The 15,356-nt window shown below is 36.3% G+C and overlaps 1 protein-coding gene across 2 annotated transcripts in view; it reads left to right on the forward strand.

Annotated features, from left to right (window-relative positions):
* LOC149774047 (ABC-type oligopeptide transporter ABCB9-like) overlaps positions 1 to 15,356 on the forward strand; it is a 46,799-nt gene that overhangs the window by 16,632 nt on the left and 14,811 nt on the right. For both annotated transcript variants that reach the window (XM_089945871.1, XM_089945873.1), the window contains exons 9-11: positions 494 to 667; positions 4,661 to 4,856; positions 13,137 to 13,243. In XM_089945871.1, the coding sequence (XP_089801997.1) occupies positions 494 to 667; positions 4,661 to 4,856; positions 13,137 to 13,243 (477 nt within the window). The remainder of the gene's footprint in view (positions 1 to 493; positions 668 to 4,660; positions 4,857 to 13,136; positions 13,244 to 15,356) is intronic.

The following is a 15,356-nucleotide window of genomic DNA, read 5'->3' on the forward strand; positions in this document are numbered from 1 at the left end:
AGGTCCATATATCTAAACTTTTTCTGAAAATTGTTTTCAATTAAAAATGTTTTTATGTTGTGTATGCATCGTTTGTTATGTCCAAACTGTGAATACTGCCATGACAAAACTTTTGTTGTATTTTCAATAACATCTGCTCTACTGGAGTCAACAATTCAAATTCTAATGTATTTGTCCAGTAAAGGTGATACTGGAAATGGTCTGCAAATTCCTTTTTTTTCCATCTTTTTCCTTGAAAATACTGGACTGCTTGCTTGAAATTTCAGAGTTTTAGTTGTCTGTGTTACTTGTTTGTTTGAAAAAGAATGAGTAATGCAGTGCCATACTGTAATACAGTGCCATACTGAGTTTTAATATTTGCTGAAAAGGGCTGAAAATTAAGAACAGGCTTGGTTGAGAAAGAACTGTGGCATTCATGAAACGTTCAGTTTGCTGGGAGAATCACCCAGGCTGTAAACTTAATGAATAGGACTTACTTAATGTCTATTTACAGAATGTATCTTTCCAAGTGTTGCCAGGGGAAGTGGTGGCATTGGTGGGGCCCAGCGGAGGGGGCAAAACCTCATGTATCAGTCTTCTAGAACACTTTTATGAGGCCCAAAGTGGGGAAGTCCTACTGGACTCTATACCTGTACAAGAGTATGACCACCATTTCCTACATAGACAGGTATATTGATCAATGAGTTCAAGCTGTATATTCTTATTTCCATGTTAAGATAGCTTTCCCTTGCAGTCCCCTTAAACTCTGATAGTGGCTTCTATAGATCTCTTCTGAAGCTGGAAATTGAGAAACCCTTGAGATTCACTGTTAGAATGTTTGTGAAGAAATCATGGCAAAGTCTTTAAATATAATGAATTGTATTGTAAGATATGCATGTATATAAATAAAATTAATGTTGTTGTTTCAAAAGTGAGATCTGCAGATAAATTTTACAGCTCTCTTATGAACTCGTACAGGTTGGACAAATATAATGGTTTGGTTACATGATTTTACTCCATTGTTGCTCAAGTAATGTCAGACAAGGGTTTTAAAAAGAGGAATAACTTCAAGTTAAATTTTGTTGATGCCATCATTTCAGAAACTCGACATAGCTGTCACTTTGTTGTCCATGTGTAATTCTATTTGTCTAACTGCACTCTAAATTAAGGTCATTATTAAACATCTTAGATTACACTAGAGGTTAAAGTTTTTTACTTTCAAGATAGGCAAAAGGCTCTCTTGTAGTCTTTAAATTTACATTGGTTTAGTCACTTGTGTCATCATCTCAATCAGTCTTACATAACATCTCCTTACCAGTGTCCAATAGCACTGTCACTTGTTGTTTTCTGGTGTGATTGATTGCACAGTGTTACAAAGCACAGACATGTAGGAACCTAAACTACCATGGTCCCACCAAATGACAGAAGTATACATGTACTAGATTATTTATATAGTTACTCTGAGCTGTGAGCAATCAAAAAGTGTTGCTTGGATTTAGCTAAAAATAGACGTTAGATTATATACATGTATATTCAGACTTACAAGTTTTCTAAATTTTACTTTTTCTCATGAAAGATTTTCCTATGCAAATGAGGGTAGGCAGATTTTGCAGCAAATAGGGAAACTTTTCATTAAAGATATTCAGTTACAACACTTGCATTATTCAACAGTGCAGACACATCTGACTGCAAAATAAACAATAATAAATAAGCTACAATAGCTGTCACAAAGCATCAGTTATGCATATATAGCAGCTGTACTCAAACTTAAACATATGCATGTATAACATTAGTATCCAAACTGCCAAGTATGCTTGTACAGTAGCATCACACAAACTGCCAGATATGTATATATAAAAGCAGCACACAAACCACCAAGTATGTGTGTATAACAGCTGTACACAAACTGAAAAATGTGCATGTATAAAAGTGGTACACAGGCTGTCAAGTATGCATGCATAACATCAGTACACAGAAACAGCCAATTATTCTAATATTACACAGTGTATCCCCTAGGGATGCAAGACTGAGAATCAAAAATCTCCTTGGAATCAAAACTGGGGGTCTGATTGAGGGTAAATGGAAACACTGATTACAGGAGCACACAAGACTTGATCATAAGGTGTTTAATTATGTGACATCACAAAGTAATTGTTTCTAATTAGCCAAAATCAAATGAAGTGAACAGCTTAAAGTAAAGTAGCAATGGTAAAAGAAAGATCCAACAAATTATTATGATCCATGCCCATGCCACTTTATAAGAGAAACAGTAGCATAATGAGGTGTTTTATACTGCGGCTAAACCATGTATAGTATATACTGTTTACTGTATAAACTGTATATAAACTCTTACACTGATATTCTTTTTGTTTGAACTTTTAAAAATGATTTTAAGAATTGAAACCTTTCTGTCACAAAAAGGCAAAAATGTTTATTTAGATCTATTCCTATTAAAATGTTCTTATTTCTGGAGAAATAATATATTAACAAATCTGAAAATTATTAATTTTGTTTCCATCATAGAGTACATTTTAGAGATTGTCTCATATTGCTTGTTTATATGAGGTTAGTAAAATTTGTTAATCATTTGAAAACTCTTTAATTGACCTTACGCCAGAAGGTAGATCGCTCCGCCTACCGAACACGTGACTTGACAACCTCTTAACCTCTGACAAACATTCTGTGAAAATGGCGGGTGTGATAACATTAAAAGATATACCAGACGATATTGGTGAGCAATATTTGCCATATGAAACAACATTGAGACATAGACAGAAAGCGAGAGCATTTATCAGTCGCTTGCACTTCTTTAAGTTATGTCGGTATGCGGAGAACTCGCCCCCACATATCTGGAGAAGTCGCCCCAGAGTGGTTGGAGAGTCGCCCCAATTGGTTGGAGAAGTCATCCCAAAACTTGTCACCCAAATAACCTTTTTGTAACAGAATTAAGTCATCTTTTACGTGATTCATATTTATATTTTTATATATACACCATCACAAAAGAGATATTACCTAAATTAAAACAATATCATAGTAATATTTATAAGGACGAAATTAAGTCTGTATATAATCTAATGAATGACAACAGTATAGTGATTAAAAAGGATGATAAGTCAAACACTGTTATTATTGTGAATCAATATGATTATGTTAAAGAAGTTGAACGTCAGTTAGAAATTAAATAAAAAAATTCAGCGTGCATTAATGAGACCGCTAATAGTAATAATTCTGTATGTAAGGAGTTTGATACTTTCCCTCTTAACATACGTACACCTCAAAAATAATAATTACGTATATGAGGAATTTGATACTTTCCCTCTTAACATACATACACCTCAATTCTACATATTACCCAAAACTCATACAAATCCTGACCATAATTTACCTTTAAATTGTCCAGGACGACCCATTATATCAGGTTGTAATTCATATACTGAAAACCTATCCAAATTTATTGATAGTGTTTTACAACCTTTAATGAAATTACTTCCTTCATACATTAAAGATACAACTACTTTCTTTAAAAAGTCGAAGTTTATTCCACATCTATCGGATAATTTCAATCCTGGTATCATTAGATGTAACATCACTATATACCAACATTCCGCATGCAGATGGTATTGAAGCATGCAAATATTTTCTTGAAAACAATCCTAATAATAGCACACTATCTAGCGAAGATATTTGTAAAATAATAAAAACTTGTCTTGGAAAATAATTATTTTTAATTTAGTAATACGAATTACATACAGATAATGGGTATTAATATGGCTTATATATACTCTTCCCTTTCATGGGTGAATTAGAAAAGGATTTTATTCAAAACGAAAAGTTTAATCCATCTCTTTGGTTCAGATTTTTAGATGACATTTATGATATGGAAGCATTCAACTGAAGAACTGAAAAATATTGATCGCCTAAATCACTTTCACCTGACGATTAAATTTACTTATACTGCATCTAGTACACATGTTTCATTTTTAGATGTAAATGTAATAAAAAGTATTGATAACACTATCTCTACAAATATTATTAAAGTGCATCTAATGATTTAAAGAGCAGAGCAAAAGGGACAGATAACACTTAGTTTTCGTTAAGTACAGAAGCAGAGTTGATCAAAGGAAAAAGTTGAAAAATTGCAAATTTTATAAATTTAATAAGTTATTAAGTTGAGCGAGTTCACCCAGGGTGAGTTTTCCATGGGGCGAGTTCTCCTCTATTCAGTTACGTCTTGGTTTCAGGAAAGGAATAAACTTAACTCCTCCATTTTGATGATCTGGATAACAACTATCAGAATTGCAAAGCCCCCATTGCATTGTGAATCGAAACTTTTTCGAACCGTTGCGAAATTTGTAAATATATGCAATAGCCGAGTCGATATCGACAGAAACAGCTTGTCGGAGAAAAATGGCGGATGTAAACAGTGCCTGGAGGTGTGTATATTAGTGCTTTCTGATTGGTCAGTCGAGCAGAATGATTGACAAATGGCGATAGGTCAGTTGTGTGTCTTTTGGCCTTGTCATGGGACGGTGTGTAAAAGAGACAAGCTGTACTAAGTTATAGCTCTTGAAAGCCAGGAGTGGAAAAACAAAGAAAGAGAAAAACTGAATAGATTTTTTATAAGTTTGCCATTAAATCATATTTCAGTCTTAGAGATTTAGTCATACTCTATTATTTACAGGTTTGTTTGGTGAGTCAGGAACCTATTCTTTCTGCACGTTCTTTGTTAGAAAACATCTCTTATGGCTTGGAAGATGGTGAGTGGACAGTTGAAGACATACAGAGGGCAGCAATGATGGCCAATGCACACCAGTTCATTGTGGAGATGAAGGACTCATATGAAACTGAAGCAGGAGAAAAAGGATTACAATTGTCAGGTAACATTTTTAAGAAAATATATTTACAGGTAAACCTGTTTCCAGCATGATGGTTGGGATCCATGACGTGACATTATAATATTAGCAGGGTCAGTATTATAATGATTTCAACCAAAAGATGAACATCACTATTATCAGGAGAAGGCAGGTCCAAATAGATGTACATCAAGTAATTTTATTATCTGACATTTGTGTTGATTAAGTTAGTCTGCATAATCAAGAAATAGATGCATAAAACTTTTTCGCAAAGCATCATGTTGATATTACTGAAAAAATGGATATTTTTGTGTACAACATCATGTATCCTGGTAGTACACTTTCATCGATTAAATATGAACATTTTTCAGTCATATAATACTATTGTAATGTCATTGTGAGGTTTTCCATGTTTATGCATTGGTGATGGACAAATTAAACTAGTTTGTTGAGAATTTTTGTATCTTATATACCAATATAGCATGAACTGTGTTTTAAGGAACACATGATATGCCCCCTAGAAGACGTGTCACTAGATCAAAGACCGTAACCTGACAGCCCCAACAAGTGACAGGAATTTTACGGATGTATATGATGCTGTTATTTTATTCCAAAAGTTATGGCTGAAAAGTACCTCAGTTTTTGACACAGCGGTCCCATTCAAGAAAAAAATCTTTTCTGAACATGATTGGTACAAGGTGATAGGTGGGAATGTGATGGTGTTATATTTCCAAATATGCAAGGAATTGGTCGATTCTAGATTGAAATAATAATATATTAGCATCCTACTTCTTGACACTACAGCCTCACCCAGACCATGGTGCAACAATGGTATGGGAAGAAAGGGAAGTGTGCAAATTTGTATTATTCTGACTATTAAGTAAATTGAATGAGGGATTATTTGAATATTAGAAAACAAAATTAACCAAAAAAAATGTGTTTCTTCTTGACTTTATGCCCCATCAAGAGACATAGTTCAGGTAATGACAGCAGTATATGGGAAGGTGGAGTTTAGCTCAGGGATGACAGCAGTGTTAGGGAAAGGAGTTTAGCTAAGGGATGACAGCAGTGTTAGGGAAAGGTGTTTAGCTCAGGGATGACAGCAGTGTTATGGAAAGGTGTTTAGCTCAGGGATGACAGCAGTGTTAGGGAAAGGTGTTTAGCTCAGGGATGACAGCAGTGTTAGGGAAAGGTGGACTTGGGATCATGCATTACTCCAACATTTAGCATGAATTGGAATTAAAAGTAATTAGAACAAGAGCTGGAATCAAAAGTTTCATCAAAAGTTGTCCGATATCTTCATCCCATGGCCCAATCCAGAACTTTGACCCAAGGGAAGGGGTACGAAAATCCATAAGGTCAGTGTTGAATGATCATTTTTTCTAATCATGCAGTGAATTAGTCTGACATGGAAAAGAAAAGAAACTTGAACAAAAATGTTTCTCCAGTATAATTCCTGGCACTTGTAGAGAGGTAACCAAGGGGCAGGGATGTAACTGAGAGAAATGGAGCATTTGATGATATTTCAAATAAAGGGTTACATAAAATTTTTTGATGGAAAAACTTTAACCACTCTCTCCAGTATAACTATTGACCCATTGGCTCACCCCAGGGAAAAAGACCCAGAAGCATGATGGTACTGAAAGAAGAGAAGAATGTGATTAATTGATACTCCAAACAGGATATAAACTAGTGTATGATTTAAGGACATATAAATGATAAAGAAACTGTAACCAAAATGTGCTCCAATTATAATTTCTGACCTATCGACCCAACAAGGGGCATGTCTGTACTTCAGGAGCATGTGATATTGTATTGCAGGTATGAATGAATTGGGTACAGGGTACATAAGTTTGTGATGGTAAAAACCCATTAACGAGAGGTGTCGCCAAATATAATTCTTGCCCCGTGATCCACCCCTGTCAGATGTAGAAACCAGGAGCAGATAGGTATTAAGGGAGAATGCAATGATGTTATATTCCAAACATGAGGTGAAGTAATAATGATTATTTAAATTTATGTCATGATAGAAACCTAACAAAAATTTCAAGAAAGTGAGTCTTTATTTATAATTTCAGACTGATTATGCCACAGTGGATTATTTTAATACAAGAATTGGAGATATGGGCAATATAAAGATAATTACATTTGTACTGTATGGTAAAACCCAACCCAAAAATTGGTAAGAGATTTTAGTTTACATGAGAAGTTGATTTATTTTCCTTCATGTTTTTGTTTGTTTTTGCTCAGCAAATAAAATTTATTTTTAGTTAACCAGTGGGCAGGAGGGAAAAAGTGCATTTATTTAGCCCAGAAAGAGTTGGCAAATTTGGTCCGTCAGAGATAATTTATATAATTTTGGGAGTGTGTTGTTTGAATCTACATTTCTTATGGGTACAAGATTTAATTGACTTAATGGTTTTTACAAGTCCTAAATTTAAAGACCCAACAAAACATTGTCCTTCTGTGAAAATGATTTACTTTACTTGAGGATTTAAGAGAAGTTGAAAATTCAGACACTACTGATAATGATAAGTAAAATAAATTCTGTAGGTTAAGTCAATTTTCCAGCTTGTTGACCAGCCCGATGAGTGTTAATTCAGGGCTGATGAATATTTCTGTAGGTTGAGTCAATTTTCCAGCTTGTTGACCGGTCAGATGAGTGTTAATTCAAGGCTGACGAATATTTTCCCCAGTTAAGGGGATGTTCTATCATGACTATTGCTTATTTTGTCTACCAAAATATTCATATTTTTCAACCAAAAGTTATCTTTTATTTTATTCGGCTCATACAAGCTTTTATGTTTCATTCTTCAGTTTCATTTTGTAGTTATGATATATTGATGTCAGAAGGTGCATAGAAACAAGATTTAGAAAATAAGCTTTCACACAGTTTTTGGTCAGGTTAATTGTTTTGTCTTATGGTTCTTGATGACTGAAAATTTCTCCTTCAAATACATTACCCAATCACATTATGTTAGAAATATTACCCTGCTAACTTGCAAACCCAGCCCTAATAAAAGACATAAAACATCTTTTTCTATCTTATATAGACAAAGGATGGTAACTTTTGCCCATTGCCACCCCATGCCACCACAGGGTGTCATTATCAACAGAACAGACTTAAGTCATTAATGCCACCTGGTACGACTTATCCAGGGCTTCAAGCAAACCCAGATTGGGATGCAACTCATTGAGTGTGACGAAGTTCCTTCATGTCAACCATATTTAGATCCAGCCATAGAATGGAATGAAGTTAGCTTTAAGGCTGTAGTCAAGGACATTTATAGGGCTTTGGCATCTTCAGAATGCCTTCCACCCCCTATTGCAACTCAAGATTGTAATTTAAAGCATCATTAGATTTCAGTGAGGAGGAAGAGACACTGTCCTTCTGACTCCTTCGCCAATCAGTTAAAATTAAGGAGTTCTTTGACCAGCCTTTGAGTAGAATTGGTGAGATGGGAAATTCCAGGGCTTTCTTCTCACAAAGCCATGTCCCAGTGACATTCTTATCTCGCTGGTATAAAGCTTGATATCCTCAATGTTAGATTTGGCCTCATTAGCAACCACCCGACTCATGTAGAAATCTGACGATAGCCATGCTTGTGAGGTGACAGCCAGGACCACTAGGGGCATTATCTGGGCAACTCACCTTACAATGGTCATTGGCCGGAGGACTTTGGCCAACATAGACCGGATACAATACGACACATATCTATGACCCACATCACTCAGTCGTCATACCCTCACCTTATGGATGACTCCATTTGGGTCATTGTTGCTTTTTGGAGGCAGAATTGAAGTAGTTCATAGGTAGATAGCTCAGGAACTGCCCTTTCATCTCGCCGCTCAATCCACACAGGCATTTGGAAACACTCAGTCCTCATCAATGCGAAGAGACATTAAGCAGCCTCAGGACAATTCATCTTTTTGGCCAGATCTGCAGAGCACGCAGTTGGAGATTGCGCAAGGGTCACAGTATCGGGGGTTTTATTCAAGACCGTTTCTTATTCATAAAGCAAACAGTAAGTTGAGGCTGAATATCAGCTTGAGTCTCCTTAACTGAGTCATTGTACAACTGAAATTCAAGATGGAGACAGTGAGATCATTCTGAATCTCCATCCAGATTGATGAATTTGCCATCAATCTCAATCTGGCCCACTTGTTCATCTTCTTTGCACTCTTGCAATTGATGTTGCTAGCACAACAGCACCCATTTTCAAGTACCCTCGATCAAACAGTCAAGATCACGCCCGAGATATGATTATTCCTGTGTCAGTGGTGCAACCCAAGTTGGCTGACCATAGGGATCCTGCTGGAGAAACCACAAGTAAAAATAATATTTACCAATGCCTGTATGTACAAATGGGGTGCCAACCTGTTACTTTACTTCACTACTTCCAGTGGCACATGGGAGTCAGGGGAGTAGCCTCTAACATCAACCTTCTAGAAATAAATGCTGTCATCAGCACCTTTCACTTCTGGAAAGATGAACCCTCAGGCAAAACAGCCCTCAATATGTCCAGCAACTCTCGGGTGACCTATCTTCTCAAACAGGGGCAGCAAACCACCTGATCTGGGTGTTATGATTTGGCAGTTTCTGTGTTGGTGCAACAATCTTCATATCAACATGAAGATCAGGTCTTCACTCAGATCTGCAAATTTTGGGAGCATCCAATGATTTACCATTTTGTGACAAGTTGGAATTGCTGGATCACTGATGAACTTGATCTAGCATTCGATCTGTCCAGGAAGATTCTGGCTAATCCGAAACTTCTGAAGCAACCATCGTTATGGGTGTGACCGTCTTATGTATGCCTGGCTGTTATCAAGACAGTCTTGTGAGATGAACAGTTTAAACCTGTGATTGTGAAGATAATTGTGTTTGTGAAGAGAATCTCGAGAGCAAGAAGGCCCTCCACTCAGAAGGCTTACAAGGGAAAACGGCATGTTTTTCTTGAACTGGTGTCCTACCAATAACATGGACCTTCTGAATGCTTCCATCTCTCAACTAGCCGACTTTTTTGTCTGGCTCTTCAAAGAGAAACATTTGTCCCTAGTTACTATCAAATGCTATCATTGCATGATATCGGACACATTCCGGCATCATAGTAGCTGTAATAATGAACATGATAAAGATCTTCGGATCTTTTAGCCACTTTTGAACAAATTTGATCAAAACCCCTCACTCAGTTTCCCTTTTTTTTGAATCTGTCCTGGTTTTAACATGGCTCAGTTTGAATAAATTCAAACCTCACGCCCACACTTTGATTAAGCATCTATCTTACAAGACATGTTTTTTCTATCATACAATACCTGTTTTTTCTATCATACAAGACATGTTTCCTAATAGCTTTAGCTTCCACAAGCAGGGTAAGTGAGCTGCAAGCCCTTTCTTTTGACCTGAGCTCATTTCAGTTCAGATTGGATTGTTCCATGGTCCTTTTGACACAACCAGGCTTTGTAGTGAAAAATAGGTTACATGGCATGAGCAATCATCTATTCCTTCTGGTGAAAGCCAGGAAACAGGATATCACCCTTCAAGCCCTTGCTTCATGGCTGATGTGGGTTATACACTTGGTGTACTCTGAGGTTTCACAAGATCAGAGTTGCCTCATGAAGATTATCACTCATGAGATTCAAGCCATCTCTGCGAGCCTCATGTTTGAATATAACATTTCTACCTGATATAATGGAAGCTATTGGCTAGCATGCATAATCAACCTTCTAGAGTTTTATCTCAGAGATTTAGCTTGAAGAGGCAAACCTTGAATCTGGTAGGTCTGGGGGCAGCAGCACAGATGGCCACCAAACCCAATTAAAACAATCAACACAGCCTATCAGCTTCACTGGATTTGCCAGTGAAATTTTGTACGTAAGACGATTTCAGTATTTATCTTCTTAATCATTTGTAAGGGATACAGATTAAGTGAAACTATTCTGTGTTGCTTATGTAATTTGGAGAAGGGGTTATTGTTCACATGGGAACCCAGCCATCATTCCCTAGAAAGATACCCAAGTTAGAGGTTGGATGCTCAGCATTCTCTCCTCATATTACCTAAGTTAGAGGTTGGATGCTCAGCATTCTCTCCTCATATTACCTGTTGTCCTAAACGTAATGTGTTTGAGGATTGTATTTGAAGGAGAAAGCAAATTTTTAAGTAAATTATGTTTCTCCAAGAATACTGGCCCAATCAGTATTATTTACAAAGAAACCCTAACCACCCTGCCATGTGAGCATCCTTATTAGTATATTATTCCGCTAAAAAGTAGCCACACCTGGCAGTGGCAAGGGGAGGTAATGTGCAAGAGTTTTACCCTTTGTCTTTGAGATAGACAGAAAAAGGCAATTGTTAACTTTTAATAGGGTTGGATTCTTGAGGTAGCAGTCTAATATTCCTAATGTAATGTGATAGGGTAAGTATTCTTGGAGAAATATAATTTACTTAAAAATTTGCTTTATGAGTGCTAAAAGATGATTTCATTAGTTATGAGAAAGAAATGAAAAAAAAGGTGTTTATAAAAAAAATATTAAAATTTTTTGTAGAGGACCTTTAAATTCCTAAACACACATGAAGTGAATAGATCTTTGTCTTATGAACTCAGACCTGCCAACTCTTATGATTTAGCTGTAAGTATTACGAAAATTACCCTTAAAACATGGACTTAACGGCATAATAGCAAAAACTACAAAAAAATGATAATTGACGAAAAATCTGGATAATTGGTTTCATCTTAGAATTAGTGAAATTAGTCAGGGAACCAGACTAACTTTACAGCAGCACCCCAGATGCATGAAACTGCACCTATTTGTTCATGCGAATCTTGTGCATGATCAAACTGTTGATTATAGAATTTTAAAAAATGGCATTCAGAAAGCGATGCATTGTTAAGACGAAAGGGAAAATAAGCTTCTTGAAAAGTGTTAATAATCAACACAGAAGAACAAAAAGGAGTATTTAGATTCTTGTGAATAAAAGCTGGAAATGACATAATTACGCTTATTGGACATCACGTGCCAATTTGAATATGTCTCATGGCAGGAAATATGATTGCCATTGTCATGAAATGGACAAGAATTTCCAAGAATTATGTAAGTTGAGAGATAGCAACAAACCATTGAACTGCATAGGGCTTGGAACTAGAGTTTGTACAACTGTACTAGTGGTAAATAAAGTACACATACTTTACAAACTTTTCAGCTGAACATAATGTTTATCGTCGATGCGTCGAACTTTTAATTATGTTTTCCAGCTTTACAATAGCAGTTATTGATATTTTGTTACACCTTACTGAAAACTGGTCAGTCTTACGGAAAAAGATCAACTGCCTTACTGAGACAGACTCATCAGGGTTGGCAGGTCTGTAAACCTGACTCATCAGGGTTGGCAGGTCTGTAAACCAGACTCGTCAGGGTTGGCAGGTCTGTAAACCAGACTCATCAGGGTTGGCAGGTCTGTAAACCAGACTCGTCAGGGTTGGCAGGTCTGTAAACCAGACTCATCAGGGTTGGCAGGTCTGTAAGCTTATTCCTTTAAAAGAACAAAAAAAGCTGAGCATACAATAATTTATTCTGGGCAAGAAAACAGTTTTTGCTCTTCATGAAATATAGACTTTTCATCCCAGCTTAAAGCTGACACATGAGAAGGTTTTGTTTTAGAAGAAAATATGGTAAGATGTTTTATATACTGCTGTTAAACAGCTACAAATCAATTGAAGGTTTTAAAGTTTTGTACTCTCTGTATTGAAAAGAATTGGTGAGTTTGCTGTGTATCTGAGATACAACTATCTGGTGGTGCAAACATTTACTTGATAAATCTTCTGAGATTTAAATACTGAATTGAAGAGAAAATTGACAGTTTTTTTATTTTACCATTGTTTCATCTTTAAATGATATGTAAGAAAGATTAAAGTAGGTTCAAAACATTTTGTAATTATACATTGTAGGTCATTTGTATACCTTTATCCCCATGTTTTAGCAAGGGGATGTTGTGGTAGCCTCCATCAGTCTATGTGTCCATCCATCCTAAACCACTGGGTGGAAATTCTCCAAGCATAATACACGTTGCCCATGTAATGACCATCTGCAGAAGCAGTATGGTACTTGGGTCTCTCTCCTGGGGTCTTTGGGAGGAGATCAGATCAGAAGTCAGAGGATCACAGATTGCAATTACAGTGACTTTATGTGAGTATTTTTTGAGATTTCAGCCCTAGGGTCGTAGTTGGGATGGAGGCATGTAATAAAAATGCAGGACATGGAAGTAGCACTTAGACTGTTGATAAATGCCATATTTGCCTTTACAGGTGGACAGAAGCAAAGAATCGCAATTGCACGGGCCTTGATTCGAAATCCCACAGTTCTAATCCTGGATGAGGCAACAAGTGCTCTCGATGCTGAATCAGAATACATGGTACTTTGTTTTAAAAATCCCTTGTCATGCATATTGACAAGATGTATGCATCCATTTATAAAGTACCTTATTTTTGTTTTGTGCTTCATATATCTGATAATATTGTTTTTACTGCAGGGATGGTGCTGGCATTAATAAAGTTGTAGCCCAAAAAAACACCAACTTAAATATTTTGTCGCCAAGTTTCAAAAAATGTCACCATTTTCATAATACAGTACTATATGTTTATTTTGATATTCCTATTACCAAGGTAATATTGTTGACTGAAGTGGATGTAGAGATAAGTGGGGGAGGGCTACAAAATAACATTTCGCATACAAGTGAAATTTGTAAGAGGTGATATGATGTCAGCGAGTAAAATTTACAGTCAGAAAATAAACAATTGAAATTTTGATTAATTGAAGACAAAACTAATCTGAAATACACATGTGTATTGACAACTTACAGTTGTGTAGAAGAATCCATAATGTGTAAAGTACTGTACATGTATATGAAAAATCCATAAATTCAAGTCTGGATCACATGTTAGAAAATTCATATATCATTCACATCACATTAGTAAACACAAATAACTCATGTGTAAAATGTTAGTCTTCATTTGATCTATCCTACTGTCAACAAATACGTGTCACTAAACAATTCAATGGTTGCCAGTAGCATGTGGCTTTATAGTTGTTGACATGTCACATGTACATGACCTAGATTTTGGTCAGCTGGAAACAGCTAACATGTTGCAGAGGTTACCAAGGGGACGAGGCTGTTAATATGGGAATGAAAACACATGAACAAAATAATAAGTTTAACAAACATCTTTGTGACCAAATATATATGGATTCGAAAGATTTGAAATTTAATTTGTGTTTTCTTCTGTCTGTGATAATGATCATAAACCTAACATTTCTCCTGCAAAGTAGAAACTATCATGGCACAATAAAAGTGTTCAAATCACTTTAGAAAATGCAACAACTGATCAGCTTCCATTGCTTTTATTTATGTTTGGTGCTAATTTCCTTTTAAGAAAGGCACTTTGTTTTTGTTGAAAATTGTAGTTGACTTGCTTTGATGAAGGGTTCATATGTTATTGAAGTCAACACTAAATGCAAACTTTTGAGGACCAAACAAATGCCAGATTGTTGTTGCGGCGGTAACATCAAACAATTGTAGTAGAGCATTGATTGAGACTGATTTTTTTGTCATGGGATTAGTATTTATACTGAACAATCAGTGCTTCAAAGATAATCAGTTTTCTTTCAAGTTTTAGCAAAATTACTTTTTGGGTACATCTTTTAAAAAAAATACCAGTTCCCCACCCAAACCTCATTTGGTTGAATGCATCCATTCCTGTTCCTCTCTTCACAGGTTAATTGACTGTAGCTAATCCAGTAGCACTTTGCTGAGTGTATCAGAGCTTACAGTACCTAGGCCAGGTGTTGGCATCATCGGATTATGGCGTAGAAACATGATGTTAAGACACGTTTGTCAATATGAACAAATGATTTGTTTATGTGACAATAGATAGCTCCCAGTGCATTTTATATCCAAGCTTGCTGCTTCCTTTCATGGTGCCCTTGAATTTCTCCATTCCAAACCCAAGATTGAAAATATATGTTGAAACTGCCCACAAAAATTTGTAGCAAAACAAATCACCAGATGGTATATCATGGTGCCAATAAGAAAAAAAGGCAATTGGCAAAGCCCAGCACCATCCCTGCACTGTTATGAAATTTGATGGGTGCATTGGTCTTAATGATTGTTACTTCCTGGTAGTACATGTAGGAAACACTGGCCTTCTTTGTATACATGTGTTTTAAGATGCGCTGTATTGTGTTATAGGGGGTCCTGAGTGGCCGAGTGGTCTAAAGTGCGCATCATTATGTATCACTGCATGGGTTCAAGTCTTGGGTTCAGCCGATGTGGGTATATGAAAAAGCTTGCCAGCAGCTTCTTGTGGGTCAATGATTCTTTTACGGGGTTTTCCCTTGTTCTTCCTCCACCATTTGTACTGGCCACCATGTATAGTCTATCTTGTGCTGAAAAATGGCGTTAAACCCTACAATATTGTGTTATGGCATTCATTATACAGCTGTCTGTCCATTACAGTTTTTTTATCTTA

This window comes from Sinohyriopsis cumingii, unplaced genomic scaffold (genome assembly GCF_028554795.1).
Source record: "Sinohyriopsis cumingii isolate HCF-2022 unplaced genomic scaffold, ASM2855479v2 utg000441l, whole genome shotgun sequence".
Taxonomy (NCBI): Eukaryota; Metazoa; Mollusca; class Bivalvia; order Unionida; family Unionidae; genus Sinohyriopsis; species Sinohyriopsis cumingii.